At 39.7% G+C, this 14,709-nt stretch overlaps 1 protein-coding gene across 2 annotated transcripts in view; it reads left to right on the top strand.

Moving 5' to 3' along the window:
- Nucleotides 1-14,709, top strand: part of LYPD6 (LY6/PLAUR domain containing 6) — a 149,381-nt gene that overhangs the window by 101,138 nt on the left and 33,534 nt on the right. For both annotated transcript variants that reach the window (XM_050750484.1, XM_050750483.1), the window contains exon 2: nt 12,805-12,993. In XM_050750484.1, the coding sequence (XP_050606441.1) occupies nt 12,876-12,993 (118 nt within the window). In that variant the 5' untranslated portion in view covers nt 12,805-12,875. The remainder of the gene's footprint in view (nt 1-12,804; nt 12,994-14,709) is intronic.

The raw sequence follows: 14,709 nt of genomic DNA, 5'->3' as shown, positions 1-14,709 counted from the left end.
CACTTTACTTCCTCCCCAAGGTTCGTCTTAGGGTTGTTTTGAAGACAGAACTGGGCCCTACTTGCCAGACTGGAAAGCTTCAATGGGATTACCTTGGATCAGGGAGTCCAGGGCATTCCACAGCTCGCACCTGCCCCTCAGGTTGTGTGTCATCCCTGTCTCTCTCCCTTTTGTCCTTCCTTTTTTCTTGCAGATAAACTGCCTTAGTTGGAAGGAAGGAATATGGATGTCTTATTGGTTTTCATGGATAATGCCTGTGTAGGGGTGATGCAGTCATGTCACCTGACTCCTTTTCCTGCATCTTACATGTATGTGGCCTTGGTTCTAAGGACCAGAATCACAGCATGCTTACTCTTCACTAAGTGACTGAGGCCAGCATTTCCTCCCATGCTTTTGGCAGCCTTTGTGGGGACTTTTATTTTAAGAATAACATTAATGATTTTACTAAGAGAGCTCAAGAATTTGAGTATTATGCTAGAACTATTAACAATAATGTATATAATAGATAATGTTATCTATGCCTGCCTTGTAGAGCATGATGAATGGGTGAATGAGTGAACATGGAAAATAGAAAACAAGGAGGGCAATTTTTTTATCCATAAGAGGCTACTCAATACTTTTTTCTCTAAAAAAGAAATTAATTTTGATGCAAAAACAAAAATTTTCTGTTATCAAGGAAAACCGTCTTTTATTAATAACCCCTATATCCTTTTCTGCCTGAATGAATGCTATGTAAAATCTTATTATATTCTGCTTTGCTACAATAATACACTTCTTTAACTGTCATTATTTATAGAGACTTAAATGAAGATGGTGCATTACAAAGGACGAATTCCTGCCTCAATGATACAGAGTCGTGAGCTTATTTGATACTTTTTTTTTTTTTTTTTTTGCCTTCAAATGCAGGATAGGGAAATCCTTCTTTCCTCTAAATAAGTGTGCTAATTAGTTAAATGTGTTTGAAAAGTCAAATTTTAGTTTAGATTGATTCAGCCAATCTTATACCCTTTCACAAAAATAAAACTGTGATGGTCTTTGAGCTGTCAGGAGACATACTGTGTGTAGCTGAAGGTATTGGTTGATCACAGATTTGGAGGATATGTACATGCATAGATTTGTTTTTAAAACATATTCATTATCAAGTAAGAAATATTGGTTAAGATTTAGAAGTTGGCTGCTAATGAACCCAGTGGTTTGCAAATAATGGTTTAGCCATAGGGTTTTTACATAAGCCATTTTGTTGTTGGCTGTTTGATTTTTTTTTTTCTTTTTCTTTTTCCTGCAAGAAAAGAGAGCACAGGCTGGCTTTTCTCTGCTGTAAGAAATTCTGGAAGGACTCTCCACATGTACCAGATTAGTAATTACAGCTCTTTCTTGAACTTAAATTATTTCAAAGGCCAGTTGGAAACAACTCTCAAGGTTTTTTGACAAACATTTGGTCAGGATTCTTGGAACCATGGGAAAAACCCTACTCCATGCCAGGTGGGACATAAGATTCAGCATGAGTTGGTTCTTCCCAGTCTTGAGTGGGAATCAAGATGAGGCTAAGTGCTTGTTAATGGTTGAAGGTGAGCCATATTGTTCACATTCTCTAACCCCTTCTTGACAGCTAGCTACAAGGGCAGATGGTGTAGGCTTTGAGGTAAGGAGGAGAATTTGTGTGGAAAGAAAGGGCATGATTTGTAAACTATGGTGGGAGGGAGAATTCTGACTTCCTCTTGTCCCCAGAATCCATGGGACTTGGAAGAGTGAGTACCCTCTACTGGACATAGCTCAAAAAGGAAGAGCCTTTTTTTTTTTTTTTTTTTTTTTTTTTTGCTGTGAGCTGGGCTTCTGTCAACACAAAGCAATGGAAGAAACATTTCATGAAGAGGTTAAAGATTTCAGGGTGGTTTGTTTACATTTGGCTTTCAGACAGTGTGGCGAGGGGTGTCAGGAAGGGCAGAAAACCCTTAAGAATGTGGGCGAGCAGGGCAGTGCCAAAGACATTGGATGGGGTGGGAGAATGAACCGACCTCAAAGCCTCAAACAGAATCTTCATGCCAGCCCTCTAAAATGATGACAAAGTGGCCCAAAACACCTTTCAATGGGCACTGCCAATAAAACTCAGTTCAAATAGTGCAGAATATCTTCATGGGTGCATGGCCGGCAGCGTCTGCTTTATAATTGATTACTAGTACTTCTTGTTTCTGAATATTTGGAAACATGAATAAAAGAAAGGTAAATTCATCACTCCAAATACAAAATGACTACCTCTGTATAGTGCCAAGATAACTCTTTTTTTTGATTAAAGGATATAAAACATATGCCTAATAATCTAATGTTAGATTTGGAACCAGGTTATTTTGAATGTAAGAAGAGACCTGGCTGCGATTTAGTTCACTTAGAACTATTATATTGTTTCTGAGTATGTTTTATACTTATACATTTTTGGAATATCTCTAGGGTAAAAATTCCTGAAAAAAATAAAATGAAAAATGGCATTCTGAAACATAAGAAGGGTTTAATAAAAGACACAAAAACAAAAATTTCTTTGGACAACCACCCCTTCCCAATAAATAAAAAATGACAAGCTGTAACTGAAATGTACCTAGTGTTCCATTGCTGCCTGGGAGTTCCTTGACTCCTTTCCTTTCTGGCTGTTTGCACTTGAAAATGTCTCCTTGTCAGTTCTCAAGAACCTTCAGATTGATGGAGAAAGCAAACAAGCATACAACCAACAAGCTGAATAGCTCCTAGAATAAATACATCCTTTAGAATTGTGAATATAGTCATGCACCGCATAATGACATTTTGGTCAACAATGGACTGCATATCCAGTAGTAATCCCATAAGATTATAATGGCTATACTGAATAGCCTAGGTGTATAGTAGGCAACCATTTAGGTTTCTGTAAGTACACTCTATGATGTTCACACAACACCAAAATCACCTAACAATGCATTTCTCAGAACATATCCTCGTTGTTAAATGATGTATGATTGTATATTACTAGACATACACAAAAAGACATCATTTTCCCTTCAGGAATTGAAATATTTTGATGCAGTTGAACTTTAACTCAAATTGGGGCAAGACAGCTTTTCCCTATAACTCTAGCCTTGCCAAGGGGCTCCAGAAAGAGAAATGAACGTCTTTAAAAAACCTTGATTTTTATGAGGATGGATTCTCAGTTCAGATTGGGTATATGTGAATAACTTTCTCCTTCTAGGTGTAGAAATAAAGCATCAGTGTCTTTGAAGTCCAAGAGAGATCATCTCTGCCTAGTTCTCTATTATTGACATTTTTAAAACCACTTTTAACCTTTAGTTGATACGCCTTAAAGAAATATTAATGTAAAAAGCATATTTGTCTACAAAACAAATTTAAGCTGGTGGCCGGATCCTCTTGGAGGACTCTTTTGGAGCCAGAGTTCCTGACTGCAAGGGACAGAATGCCAGCTCAAACTAGCTTGGGCAAAAGGGAGATTTATTGGATGGATACTAAGGCTTCTATAATCATTAAGGGAAGAGTTAAAAATCGGCCAGAATGCAAGAGTTGGGCCTTTTCTGACTCTTTCTCATCCCTGTTTCTCTTAGCCAGCAAGGACCTTCATTCTCTTCTTCCTCCTCCATGATGGGAGGAACATGGCATACACATGTTCCTGCATGTCACACCTTGGGGGCTCCTGTACCAGAGAAGACTGGTTTATTTTTCCATTCTCACTTGAAAAATACTCAGAAAGACTTCTAATTGGCCAGACTTGGCGAAAACGTCCAACACTGACCCAAATAACAGTAGCCAGTAAGATGGGCCATGTAAGAATGTGAAGCTCTTCAATAGTAACATATGATTGGTGTTAGCAGAAGACTCATTCCCATAAGAAGGGGGAAGTATAGAGCAGAATGAATTGCAAATGCCCCCTAGAACTTTGGTTTTATTGTTTCAACCTTATATATTGATTTGAAAAGTTGTAATGGAGTGGTATTCAAGTTTTAGAAAATAAAATAGGTAACATTCCTACTTATCAATAGGAAACATGTCAATAAAGAACACTTCTATCTTCTGGTATTTGCAGAAATATTCACCAGAGCAACCTTTAGCTTCATTTGCATGCCTAGGCTAAGGAAGTTATTCAGACTCTGTATTGTTGTTGTAGTGGTCATCTGTGGTTTTGCTCTCCCAGCATCTAGTCAGTCCTTCTGCTTCAGTTTGAAACACCTAGGTTTTCCTGTGGGAAACCAATACCTCCCGCACTGTCATACCTTGTGATTTCAATAAAAATTACACTTTTGCTCTTGTTCCAGCTACATGCTAGTGACACAGCCCTGGGCAAGTGGAATGACACATTCCTCTGGCCAATTCTTGGTCCAAAGATGGGCCTCCCTCCTTTCTTAGAGCTTTTCTTGAAACATTTTGGAAAGAGACTTCTGGAGAATGCTTTTGGAACTGCTGGTGACTGTAGTTTGGGAGGAGCTGATGAGAATAAAAGTAAAAGAGGGGGCAGAGCAAAGTTGAGGGATGAAAATTCCTGAAAACAAGGCTAAAAGTCCAGCCATGTCTAAACTAGATGGTTAGGTGAGACAGTAAAATGCTTCCCCTTCCATCCCAGTTGCAGTTTTAGTTACAGCCTATTTGATTGGGATTTCTGTACCTTACAACCATTGTGTTCTTAAAAATGCAATTGTCTTCATGAGCTGAACTGTAATTTCCAGTTAGCTCTTTAGCTCCACTTCCTTGTGTTTAGGTATCTGTAGCTGCTTTGCAAGTCACCACAGACCTTAGTGGCTGGAAGGCAGTAACAATCATTTTATTTTCTCTCATGATTTCCGTGGGTCAGGAATGTGAGAAGGGCTAAGCTAGGCTTTTCTGGAAGTTTCTATGCAGTTGCAAGGTAACTGTGGCTATGGAATAAAAGGGAGGAGCTGGGATTGGAGCCCCTGGGGGTTGGCTGGGCAGCTCTCTTTTTTCATGAAGTCTCAGTAGCTCCTTGTGGACTACTTGGGCTTCCTCATAGCATGGCAGCCTTAAGGCACTTAGGCTGCTTACATGGTGTCTCAGAACTTCAGCATAATTATTCCAGAGTACCAGGTGTAAGTTGCATAACCCTCTATGACCTAGCTTTTGAAATCACATAGCATCATTTATACCACACTTTGGTCAACTAGTTAGAAAAGTTGACCCAGAGTCAAAAATGACAAGATGTAGACTTCACATCTCAATGGAGACATGTGAAAGAATTTGCAGACAATTTTATTTATTTATGTATTTATGTATTATTTATTTATTTATTTATTTGAGATGAAGTCTCACTCTGTCACCCAAGCTGGAATACATTGGCGTGATCTCGGCTCACTGCAACCTCCACCTCCTGGGTTCTAGCAATTCTCCTGCCTCAGCCTCTGGAGTAGCTGGGATTATAGGTGCCCGCCACCATGCCCAGCTAATTTTTGTATTTTTAGTAGAGATTGGGTTTTACCGTGTTGGCCAGACTGGCCTCGAACTCCTGACCTCAGGTGATCCTCCAGCCTCGGCCTCCCAAAGTGCTGGGATTACAGGCGTGAGTTGCCACACCCAGCCCCCAGACAAATTTTTAAAGCAGGGCATGTCTTGAGCAATTCCCGAATTGCAAGACAGGTGCCTGTGGTCAGAGTGATATATTTAAGGAGACTTAGCTTTAGAAAGACCTACCTTTAGTTTATACTTTTGGAACTGTATTAACTTTTTCAAGTAACTAAGGTACCACCATATTAAAAATTAAATCAAGATTGATTGTGATCTTTTAGGCTTCAGATTTCCATTCTGCTCTTGTATTAGGCATTTTTAAATTTCTGTTTGAATAGCATTGAAGTATTTAGATTTGTATTTGTTTGCCACTTTATAATTGCTTATATGTTGATTTAGTCCTGAGGTTTTGGAATTTAGTACTTGTTTCTTAAGATGGCTTCCAAAGTGCATAATTTTCTCCTAGTGACCAGTTTAAGTGGAAGTATCTCATTTTATAGACTGTACATGAAGTAGTAATTAGGGTGTAGACTTGTAAAACTTGACCTGGGTTATGGTCCTAGCACTTTGCCTGTGACTGATGTAGAAATCCTCCTTTATATTGTCTAGTACCATCCACAGAGTGAAGGTTCAGAATGAAACATTTCTCAACTTTCTCTGAAGTGGAGGAAGTCCAATAGATCTTGAACTAATTTTTTTTTTTCTGTTTTGGAATGTAGCAAGTAATCCATTGGAATAAAACCAGCAGTTGAGTAACTCATGCAAAGGTAATTTAGAGCACAAATTAAATCTGTCAGAGTGGCATTAGATTTGCAAAAGCTCATAAATAACAAATGAAAGGTCACAGAGCTGTGAAAATGAAAGTGTACTTCTTCATAAAGAGAACCGTATTCAAGGACAGGATCCGCAGTGCATATTCAAATAGCAACATCATAAAATGGAAACACAATGTCTTTTCTAAATGTCTAAAACAGTCCAAAGTCACCGCAGATTCTGTGGAAAAGCATCAAAGTCCCAGGAAAGACTTCATATCTGAACATGTCCAGCATCACATTTGTGAGGTTTGTGGATTAAAGCCCCATCAACTACTGAGAATCTGTGAGGAAAAGATACATCCCCTCAGCAGAGCTTGTATTTCAGTAGCTGTTAGGTTAATTGTGAATGCATACCACTCATCTTTCATTTTTCAGTTCCTAGAAAATACTAATAGAGTGAGTGGTGCTCCATGATTTATTGCAGGAATGTAAACAGTCGGTGATATGAATAAACAGTCCTGCCCATCCTGTTTTTCTCATGGAAAAGAGAGGTGGAAAATACAGTCTTGTCTACTATAAAGTAGACAAGTTCTTTTACTGTGCATTGTATGCATTTTTTTAGTCCTGTGTTGGTCGTGACTTTCATAAGGGAACAAAATCTATGTTTATAAAAAATAATGTGTGGGCTCTATCAAAATTAAGAACTTTTATAGATCAAAGGACTCCATCAAGAAAGTAAAAGACAACAGAGAATGGGAGCATATATTTGCAAGTCATTTATCTGAAAAGGATCTAGAATCCAGAATATAGAACTCTTACAACTCAAAAATAATTAGTCAATATTCGAGCAAAATATTGGTCAAAGGATGTGAATAGACGTCACTCCAGAGAAGATGTACAAATGGCCAATAAGCACATGAAAAGATGTTCAGCATCACTGGTTGCTTGGAAAATACAGGTCAAAACCAGCGTGAGATAGACTTCACAGCAACTAGGATGGCTATAATTTTTTTAAAAAAGAAAGGAAAGTGTCAGAATGTGGGGAAATTGGAACACATACATTGCTGATGAGAATGTAAAATGGTGCAGCTTCAGTGGAAAATTGGCAGTTCCTCCAAAAGTAAAACATAAGAACACAAGATCCGGCAGTTCCACTCCTGCATATATACCCAAGAAAAACAGAATGCATATGTCCACACACAAACATGTATGTGAATGTTAACAGCAGCAGTATTCACAATAGCCAAAAAGTGAAAATCACCCAATGTATATCATCTGATAATGGATAAACATCGCATGTTCATACAATAAAAGAACCCTCAGATTTCCGTGCCAGGTGCTTGCTTTCTGTTTCCTGATCAGAAACAGAAACTGGGCTATGGCCGTCCATTCTGGCTGCTGAAGTGTAGGGGATGGAGGGAATTCCTTGTGGAGTGAAGCTTGATCAGTGGAACTGGATCAAGCAGGAAGGAACCAGGCAGATGACTTCTCCCTTTCTCCTTCCACGGCCTACACAAAGATGCAGGCCTTCCTCTTAATCTTCTACCGTTGTGACGTGATTTGAGGTGGTGAGCAGCATAGTACCCTACGAGCACATTGCCTCCCGTTTTCTAGATTCATTTCCATCTCTCTTTTCCCCCTTTGCCTCATTGTCTTAGGCTTGCATCTTCCAAATAGTGTTAGGATACCAGGGAAGGGCATGGTAAGAGAAGAGAGAACATTCTGTTTCATATTGAATCTATTATTTTAGAAGACATATGACTATTTTGAGGTTATGTTCATTGGTTTTAGGTGAAAATCTGACTTGTGCATAAAAAGTCTGTCAAACTCATTCTTTGAAAAATGTTATTAAAAGTTTTTTTCTCTATGAAATAATACTTGCTCATTAAGATGTTTTGAACATGTAAATGAATATTAAAATACTCCCTAAATCCTACATTATTTTGGTGTCTATCCTTTCAGTCCTTTTTCTAATTATACATAAACCTAGAAAAGACATACTCTTTTTTTTCCAAAGAAGAAATGATTTTACAAGTAAAAGGTATTGGGAGAATTAGAATTCAAGTACTTTAAGAATTTGTAAATTCAGCATTAAACACATGAAATTCAATGTTAAAAAATTATTTGAATCCCCCAAATTTGAAAACTTGTGCTAAACAAATCAGGCCTAAAGAATTCAGCTTGCTCTTTCCCATGATGAGTAGAGGTGGATCTCTTGTAAAGAATGAAGTAGTTGCTTTAATTTCATCTACGCTGATCCACCATCCTGTGCACACACAGGATGTGGCCTTGGAAGGCGATACAAGGCAATGCGCTCCTGACCTCCATCAGCATCTTTTATACAAGTAAAAAAAATTTTTTTTGATGTCGAGATATTGCCATACAGTCGGGAAAGCTGTGGGGGACTTGGTTTAGTTCCTGGCTGCAAAGCAGGAACTTCGTTTTCTCATGAGGCACCCTGCTTGTTATGAGTCACAGCTTCAAGCAGCAATTGTAGCCGTTTGGGATTTTTGGCCGTTTGGGTTTTTTAGCTTCTATAAGCAGAGTGCTATACTCCAGTCCCTAGTTTTATGCTGTGAGCCTGGTTTTAGTTCCCTATCTCACATGAAAACATGTAAGACTGTTCTCCACAGAGGCCAAATTCCTGCTGCCACATCCCTGCTACTGGGTCCATTTCCCTGCAGCCCTATGGCGTTTTCCCCACACCGTGTATGTACTCTGTGACTGCTCTGTAAAAATATCCATCTCCTTTTAGACCTGAGCCTTGGCTTTTTGGTATTGTCCTTTAATATATCATTAGCATTAGTGTATAATTTCATCAGAAAGGGTGTGGAAGCATGATATGTTGTGAAGACATCGCCCACCATTTCTTGTTATATTATTATCATACTTTAAGTTCTGGGATACATGGGCAGAACGTGTAGATTTGTTACGTAGGTATACATGTGCCACGGTGGTTTGCTGCACCCATCAGCCCGTCATCTATGTTAGGCACCATGGAGGTACCATGATCACTCTTAGTTCTGCACATAGATATTTGCAAACCAATTAGATGATAAATAAGTGGTATGGTGGAGGGAGGGGGGAAGCATGTTTGACAATTTAAACACACTATTAAAGGCAACAAAACAAAAATGGAAAATGCGTCATAAGATTACCTGGAAGAGTAAGTTAAAAATTGAAGTGATGCCACATAGTTTTATAAGTCGTTACTTTTTTCCAAAAAGTAACCAGAACAAAAACGCTGCTATACTTAATCCTCATCCATTTAAACTTTGCCATGAATTTGCTTTACTGTTCACTTTACTATGAAGATAATTTTTCATATTCTTGATACTGTGAATTTTTAATGATGCCTTCAAGACATTTCTCACTCCCACTTGCTCATATTTTTGGTCATAAAAGATATAGTATACATGGCTTCAAATTAAGTCTTTTTCTATAGCATGGATCTGGATTTTTGTTTTTAGCCGATGTGATGATGTTTTTATCACTCATCTCTTATGGCAAAACAAAGGATGAGTTGACGAAGAGAAGGAGTGGAGGGCAAGAGGCCACCCCTGAGGTATTAGAATAGTCTGACATAAATGTTCCCATCCACTCCACAGAGGCTCTCGGAGCCCTCTCTGTGGCCAGGGTCTGAGGCAGGGAAAGTAAGGATGATCATGGCAAGTTCCTGTCACGAGGAGCTCATGGTCCTGTAACCTGGGAAGGAGTTTACAGTACTCTGTGTCACCTCAGATCAATTACACTCTCTTAAAATTATGAAACATTATCATCACTGGGACATGTCATGTGGGAGGAAATGTTACCTAAAAAACAAAACAACAACAACAACACAAAGCATGCAATGGGCTGAAAGGTGTGCCCCCAAAATTCATATGTTGAAGCCTAACCCCTGGTACCTTGGAATGTGATTGTATTTGGAGATAGAGCCTTTAAGGAGGTAATTAAGGCTAACTGAGACCATAAAGCTGAGATTATAATCCAGTCTGACTGGGTTCTTCTGAGTAGAGGAAGTGACACCAGGACTATGCATGCAGGGCAAAGCCATCAGCAAGCCAAGAAGAGAGGCCTCAGGAGACAGCAGCCCCGCCGACACCTTGATCTTGGACTTCCTAGCTTCCAGAACTGTGAGAAATCTCTGTTGTATAAGCCCCCCAGTCTATGGTATTTTGTCATGGCAGCCTGGGCTAACTCATACACCATGTCTTTGCTATCTTAATTTTGTATTTTCCTCTCTGGTCTTTTGTCTGTGCTTTTGTTCACATTTTTGTTTATAGTTACACACATAATGTTCATGCCATTTTGATCTCTGACTCTCAATCTGAGCCCTGCTACATACAGATTGGGAGGAGATGGGGGTATTGGCCATGGTGCTGCCAGGTCTCCATGGGGTGCTGTGCAGACCTGTCCCAGAGGTGCAGCCTCACCTTACCAACCTCACCATGCTGGCAGAGAAAAGCCAGATGGATGTGGAAAGAAGCACTGTTGCATTCTTTCAAGATGAAGTGATGTTTGTCTCTGTCACTTGGCTGCTAACTTGCAAGGGAAAGATACTGGTGGATATTTGTTTTTTCATCATATTGTTCAACCAAGTGCCCAGCACAGTGCCTGGCAGTCATACTTACTAAGTGATTGAGTGGCCCATTCTCTTCCTGAATGCCAGGTTTGCTTGGGGAATTAAATTGTAAACAGAAGATGGGGTAGTGAGCGTGAAATTAGCAAGGTTGGCATTAGCAAGCTGTTACAAGTGATAAGAGAGCTCTACTCTGTTTTCTGACAATTTGCCAATTAAAAAAGAATAATCAACACATCTGGAAGTAATTTAGCATGTTATGCATTTTATGGCTTCAGCTATTTAAAAAAAATTTAAGAAAGTTATAATACTATTAACTTAACCTGTGTCCCGTTCTGTAATTTTGAACAATTGCTTGCACCCTATAAACAGTTGGGTCTATTTCTGGGCTCCTTAGAGTGTTCTACTTTCTAAATTCATTTTTACACTTTCTATCATTGTGTTTTGATTAATTTTGCTTTGTAGTATATTCTAGATCTGATTGGGTCATACTGATTTTTTCTACTGAGTTTCTGTTTCATAATATATTTCCTTGTGTACATATTTTTACAAATTTTGGAATTCTTTTTTTATGCATTTAAAAAATCTTGTTGAACATTTATATTAAACAAAATATCAAAATTGTTGGTTATCAGCTAGGTTAAAATAAAATGAATAACCTTGACTCCTGGCAGAGGAATAGAGATAATGGTACTTAGAAAAGTAGTAGAACATGAGGAATAAGCTTTATAGGAAACCAAGAAGATAGCAAGAGAATAGCACCTATATAAAAATTAAGACAGATCTCTGCATTCCCAGTAAGCAGAGCAATTCAGCCTTATTACAGATTGTCTTTTCCTCAATTTTGAGTGAAAAAAGGACAATCAGAATAAAGGACAGAGTAGATAATAATCACTTCGTGCTATAGCAACAACACGATCTTATCAGTTCCCCCCCCCAGCCCCCCGAGATGGAGTTTCACTCTTGTTGACCAGGCTGGAGTGCAAAGCAACAGTGCAAACTCAGCTCATTGCAACCTCCGCCTCCCAGGTTTAAGCGATTCTCCTGCCTCACCCACCCGAGTAGCTGGGATTACAGGTGCCCACCACCACATCCAGCTTATTTTTTGTATTTTTTGTAGAGACTGGGTTTTACTTTGTTGGCATGCTGGTCTCGAACTCCCAACCTCAGGCGATCCACCCGCCTCGGCCTCCCAAAGTGCTGGGATTACAGGCATGAGCCACCGCGCCCATCCAATCAGTTTTTTAAATACCCCTTAAGTCAGTCTTGAGAACACAGAATTGCCTAGTGTTTAAAAATGCAGACTCCAAAGCCACATTGCCTGGGTTGGAGTCAGATCTGCTATTTATTTGCTGAACCCCAGTTTACCCAAAATGGGTTAATAATTGTGCCTACCTCATAGGGTTGCTGGGAGAATAAATGGATATACATAAAGGACTTCAGTAGTACCTGGCCAACAAATATTAGTTACATTAAGGAGATTTTGTATTACGGAGGCACTTTTTAATTTTGGAGAGACCAGCTTTCCTGTATTTGTTTGTTTTCCCAAATCTGAAAGTCTGCCCTGTACAGGTTTGCATGGACACCGTGGCCCAGTACGGCTGCACTCCCTATCTGACCTGCACCATTCTCAAGGAAATGCTTCTGAGCTTTTGCTTCTGACTTCTTTATCGTACTCTGACAGCCATCCCATGGCCTCCTGGCAAAAAGTAGCTAGATTTCATTAAAATTCAGTCTGTCTTGATACAGTCTCTGCTGAGTGTAAGAGGGGATGGCTACCAGTTGAGCTTTAGAAACCTGATTAAGACTGTCTCTGGGCTGGAATGTTCTAAGTTCTCTAAAATTACTGTTGATCAAGTTTCTCTCCATGTCTACCCACTACCTTATGCCCTGTTCCCCTCCATCCCATCTTACCAGCACGGGAGCTCAGCCAAGCCTCCTGTGGCTTTCTGCAGTTGATCACTGAGATGATTCTTCATTTTTCAGGTGCAAGTTCTCTGCTGTCGTCCTGAGTGCCCGCTCCCAGGCCCTCTGTATGAGTGACACTTCGGTCTGCCATGGAACCTGGCCCTGCTCTGGCCTGGCTCCTGCTCCTGAGCCTGCTGGCGGATTGTCTGAAAGCTGCTCAGTCCCGAGACTTCACAGTGAAAGACATTATCTACCTCCACCCTTCAAGTAAGACTGTTCTCTCTGCTGCAGAAATATCACTTTATCTCAAATAAGAAGTGGTTCCAAAACCAGCCAGGAGAAGGCATCCTTCAGTATAGTGAAAACCTCTGGTGATTTAATTAGGGGGGCGCGGTAATTTACAAAAGATGTTTTATGCTTTACCCTCACCTTTTCACAAGAAGATTCTTGGTGGTGTTAAGGCAAATTATTGGGCTTGTTTTCTCTGTTCCCTACACAGTCACTCTGATTCTGAACACTCTTCCCCTTGTACTCATGCTGGTCCTAAGTCAGCTGTTAAAGTGAACCACCATATCCCAGAAGGAGGATTGTTTGTAAAAGATCAGTCCTTTATAGGTGAGATAATAGCTGGTCTTCCTCTCTGTGCATCTAATTCTCAATTTCAGCATAATTTCCTCCCACAGCTTCCAATGCCCTCTGCCTCCTTTTGGTTTCCTATATTTAAGAATTATCTAGGGAATGCATAATAACATAGATGCCCAGATCCCTGCCCCAGAGTTTCTGATTTGCATGTATCTCAGGCTGTACCTGTGGGTTTTTGCTTTCAGCAAGAACTTCAAGTACTTCTGCTGCAGATATTCTAAGGATCACACTTTAGGAAACACAGCAGTTTGACTTCCTCTTTCGTTCTCTATCTTTGTATGTATTGTGTCTGTTTGTATGAATCGTCTTCTCTATTGCCCCTGTTGAGGTGAGAGCTGGTTGTATTGTGTGTATTCTGACCTTCAGCTTTTGCCCTAAGGTGCATGACTCTTTTGAAATGCTCTGCTCAACACATATAGTTTGAGTGTCCACTGTGTGTCAAGGATTGTGATAGGCTTGAAAGCATAAAGGCAAATCAAACACAGTCCTTGCTTTTGAGGATCGCATAGTCTACAAAGTGAAGGCAGCCATGTGGACTCCTTCAATCCACGTGGTTGGAATATTTAATGTCTGCATGTTCTGGATTAGCTGAGAGGGGGTATGCAGAATGCCCTGGGGCTTGGAGTCCACCCACTAGGGTCAGCAACTAGCTTGGCTGCTTTGTGGCCTTTTGACTTAAAATAAATTCCCTGTCATTGCGAAGATTAAATTTAAAATGTGTATGAAGCACTTAGCACTGAGTGTGAGACATAGGAAATGCTCAATCAATGTTAGGAGAGTTCTTTGTGTTAATTTTGTTTTTTCTAAAGTGATAAAGTAATATAGTACATACTTTGTAGCTTTATTTTATGGAACAGAAATAATATCTGTAAATCACTAGGCCTATACTACACCAGCAATCAAATGGTTGTTTACATTGTTGCTTTTATTATCATTGGCTTAGTAAACTGGGGGTGCTGAGAATATACTGCTCCAGTGTTGTATAACTCCCATACACTTTTAATACGCAGCAAATAATTTCTTTAGATTTCTATTGGCTCTGTACCCTCTTACCAGTATAGTCTGGTGCCCACTGGTTAATCATATGGAAGGCTTGTTTCGTGGGGCTTTTTATTTTAATAATATGCATGAAGAGAAGGTGCTTTCATATTTGTTCTCTTTTCTAGATTGCATTTTGCTGTTTTCTCCAAACAGGCATGCTACTTTATTAGACTTGGTGAATCAAAAACCTAGGTTTCTGTCTCTTAGGGTTCATTGCCAGAGTTTTCAACTTCTGTGTGATTCTTTCTCAACTTCAGTGACAGACTCAGTAGTAACTGGGCTGCAGAAAAGGTCCACACG

The sequence above is a fragment of the Macaca thibetana genome, chromosome 12 (assembly GCF_024542745.1).
Source record: "Macaca thibetana thibetana isolate TM-01 chromosome 12, ASM2454274v1, whole genome shotgun sequence".
NCBI classification, from domain to species: domain Eukaryota; kingdom Metazoa; phylum Chordata; class Mammalia; order Primates; family Cercopithecidae; genus Macaca; species Macaca thibetana.
The sequence above is the reverse complement of the archived record's forward strand: the minus strand, read 5'-3'. Positions and strand labels throughout refer to the sequence as shown.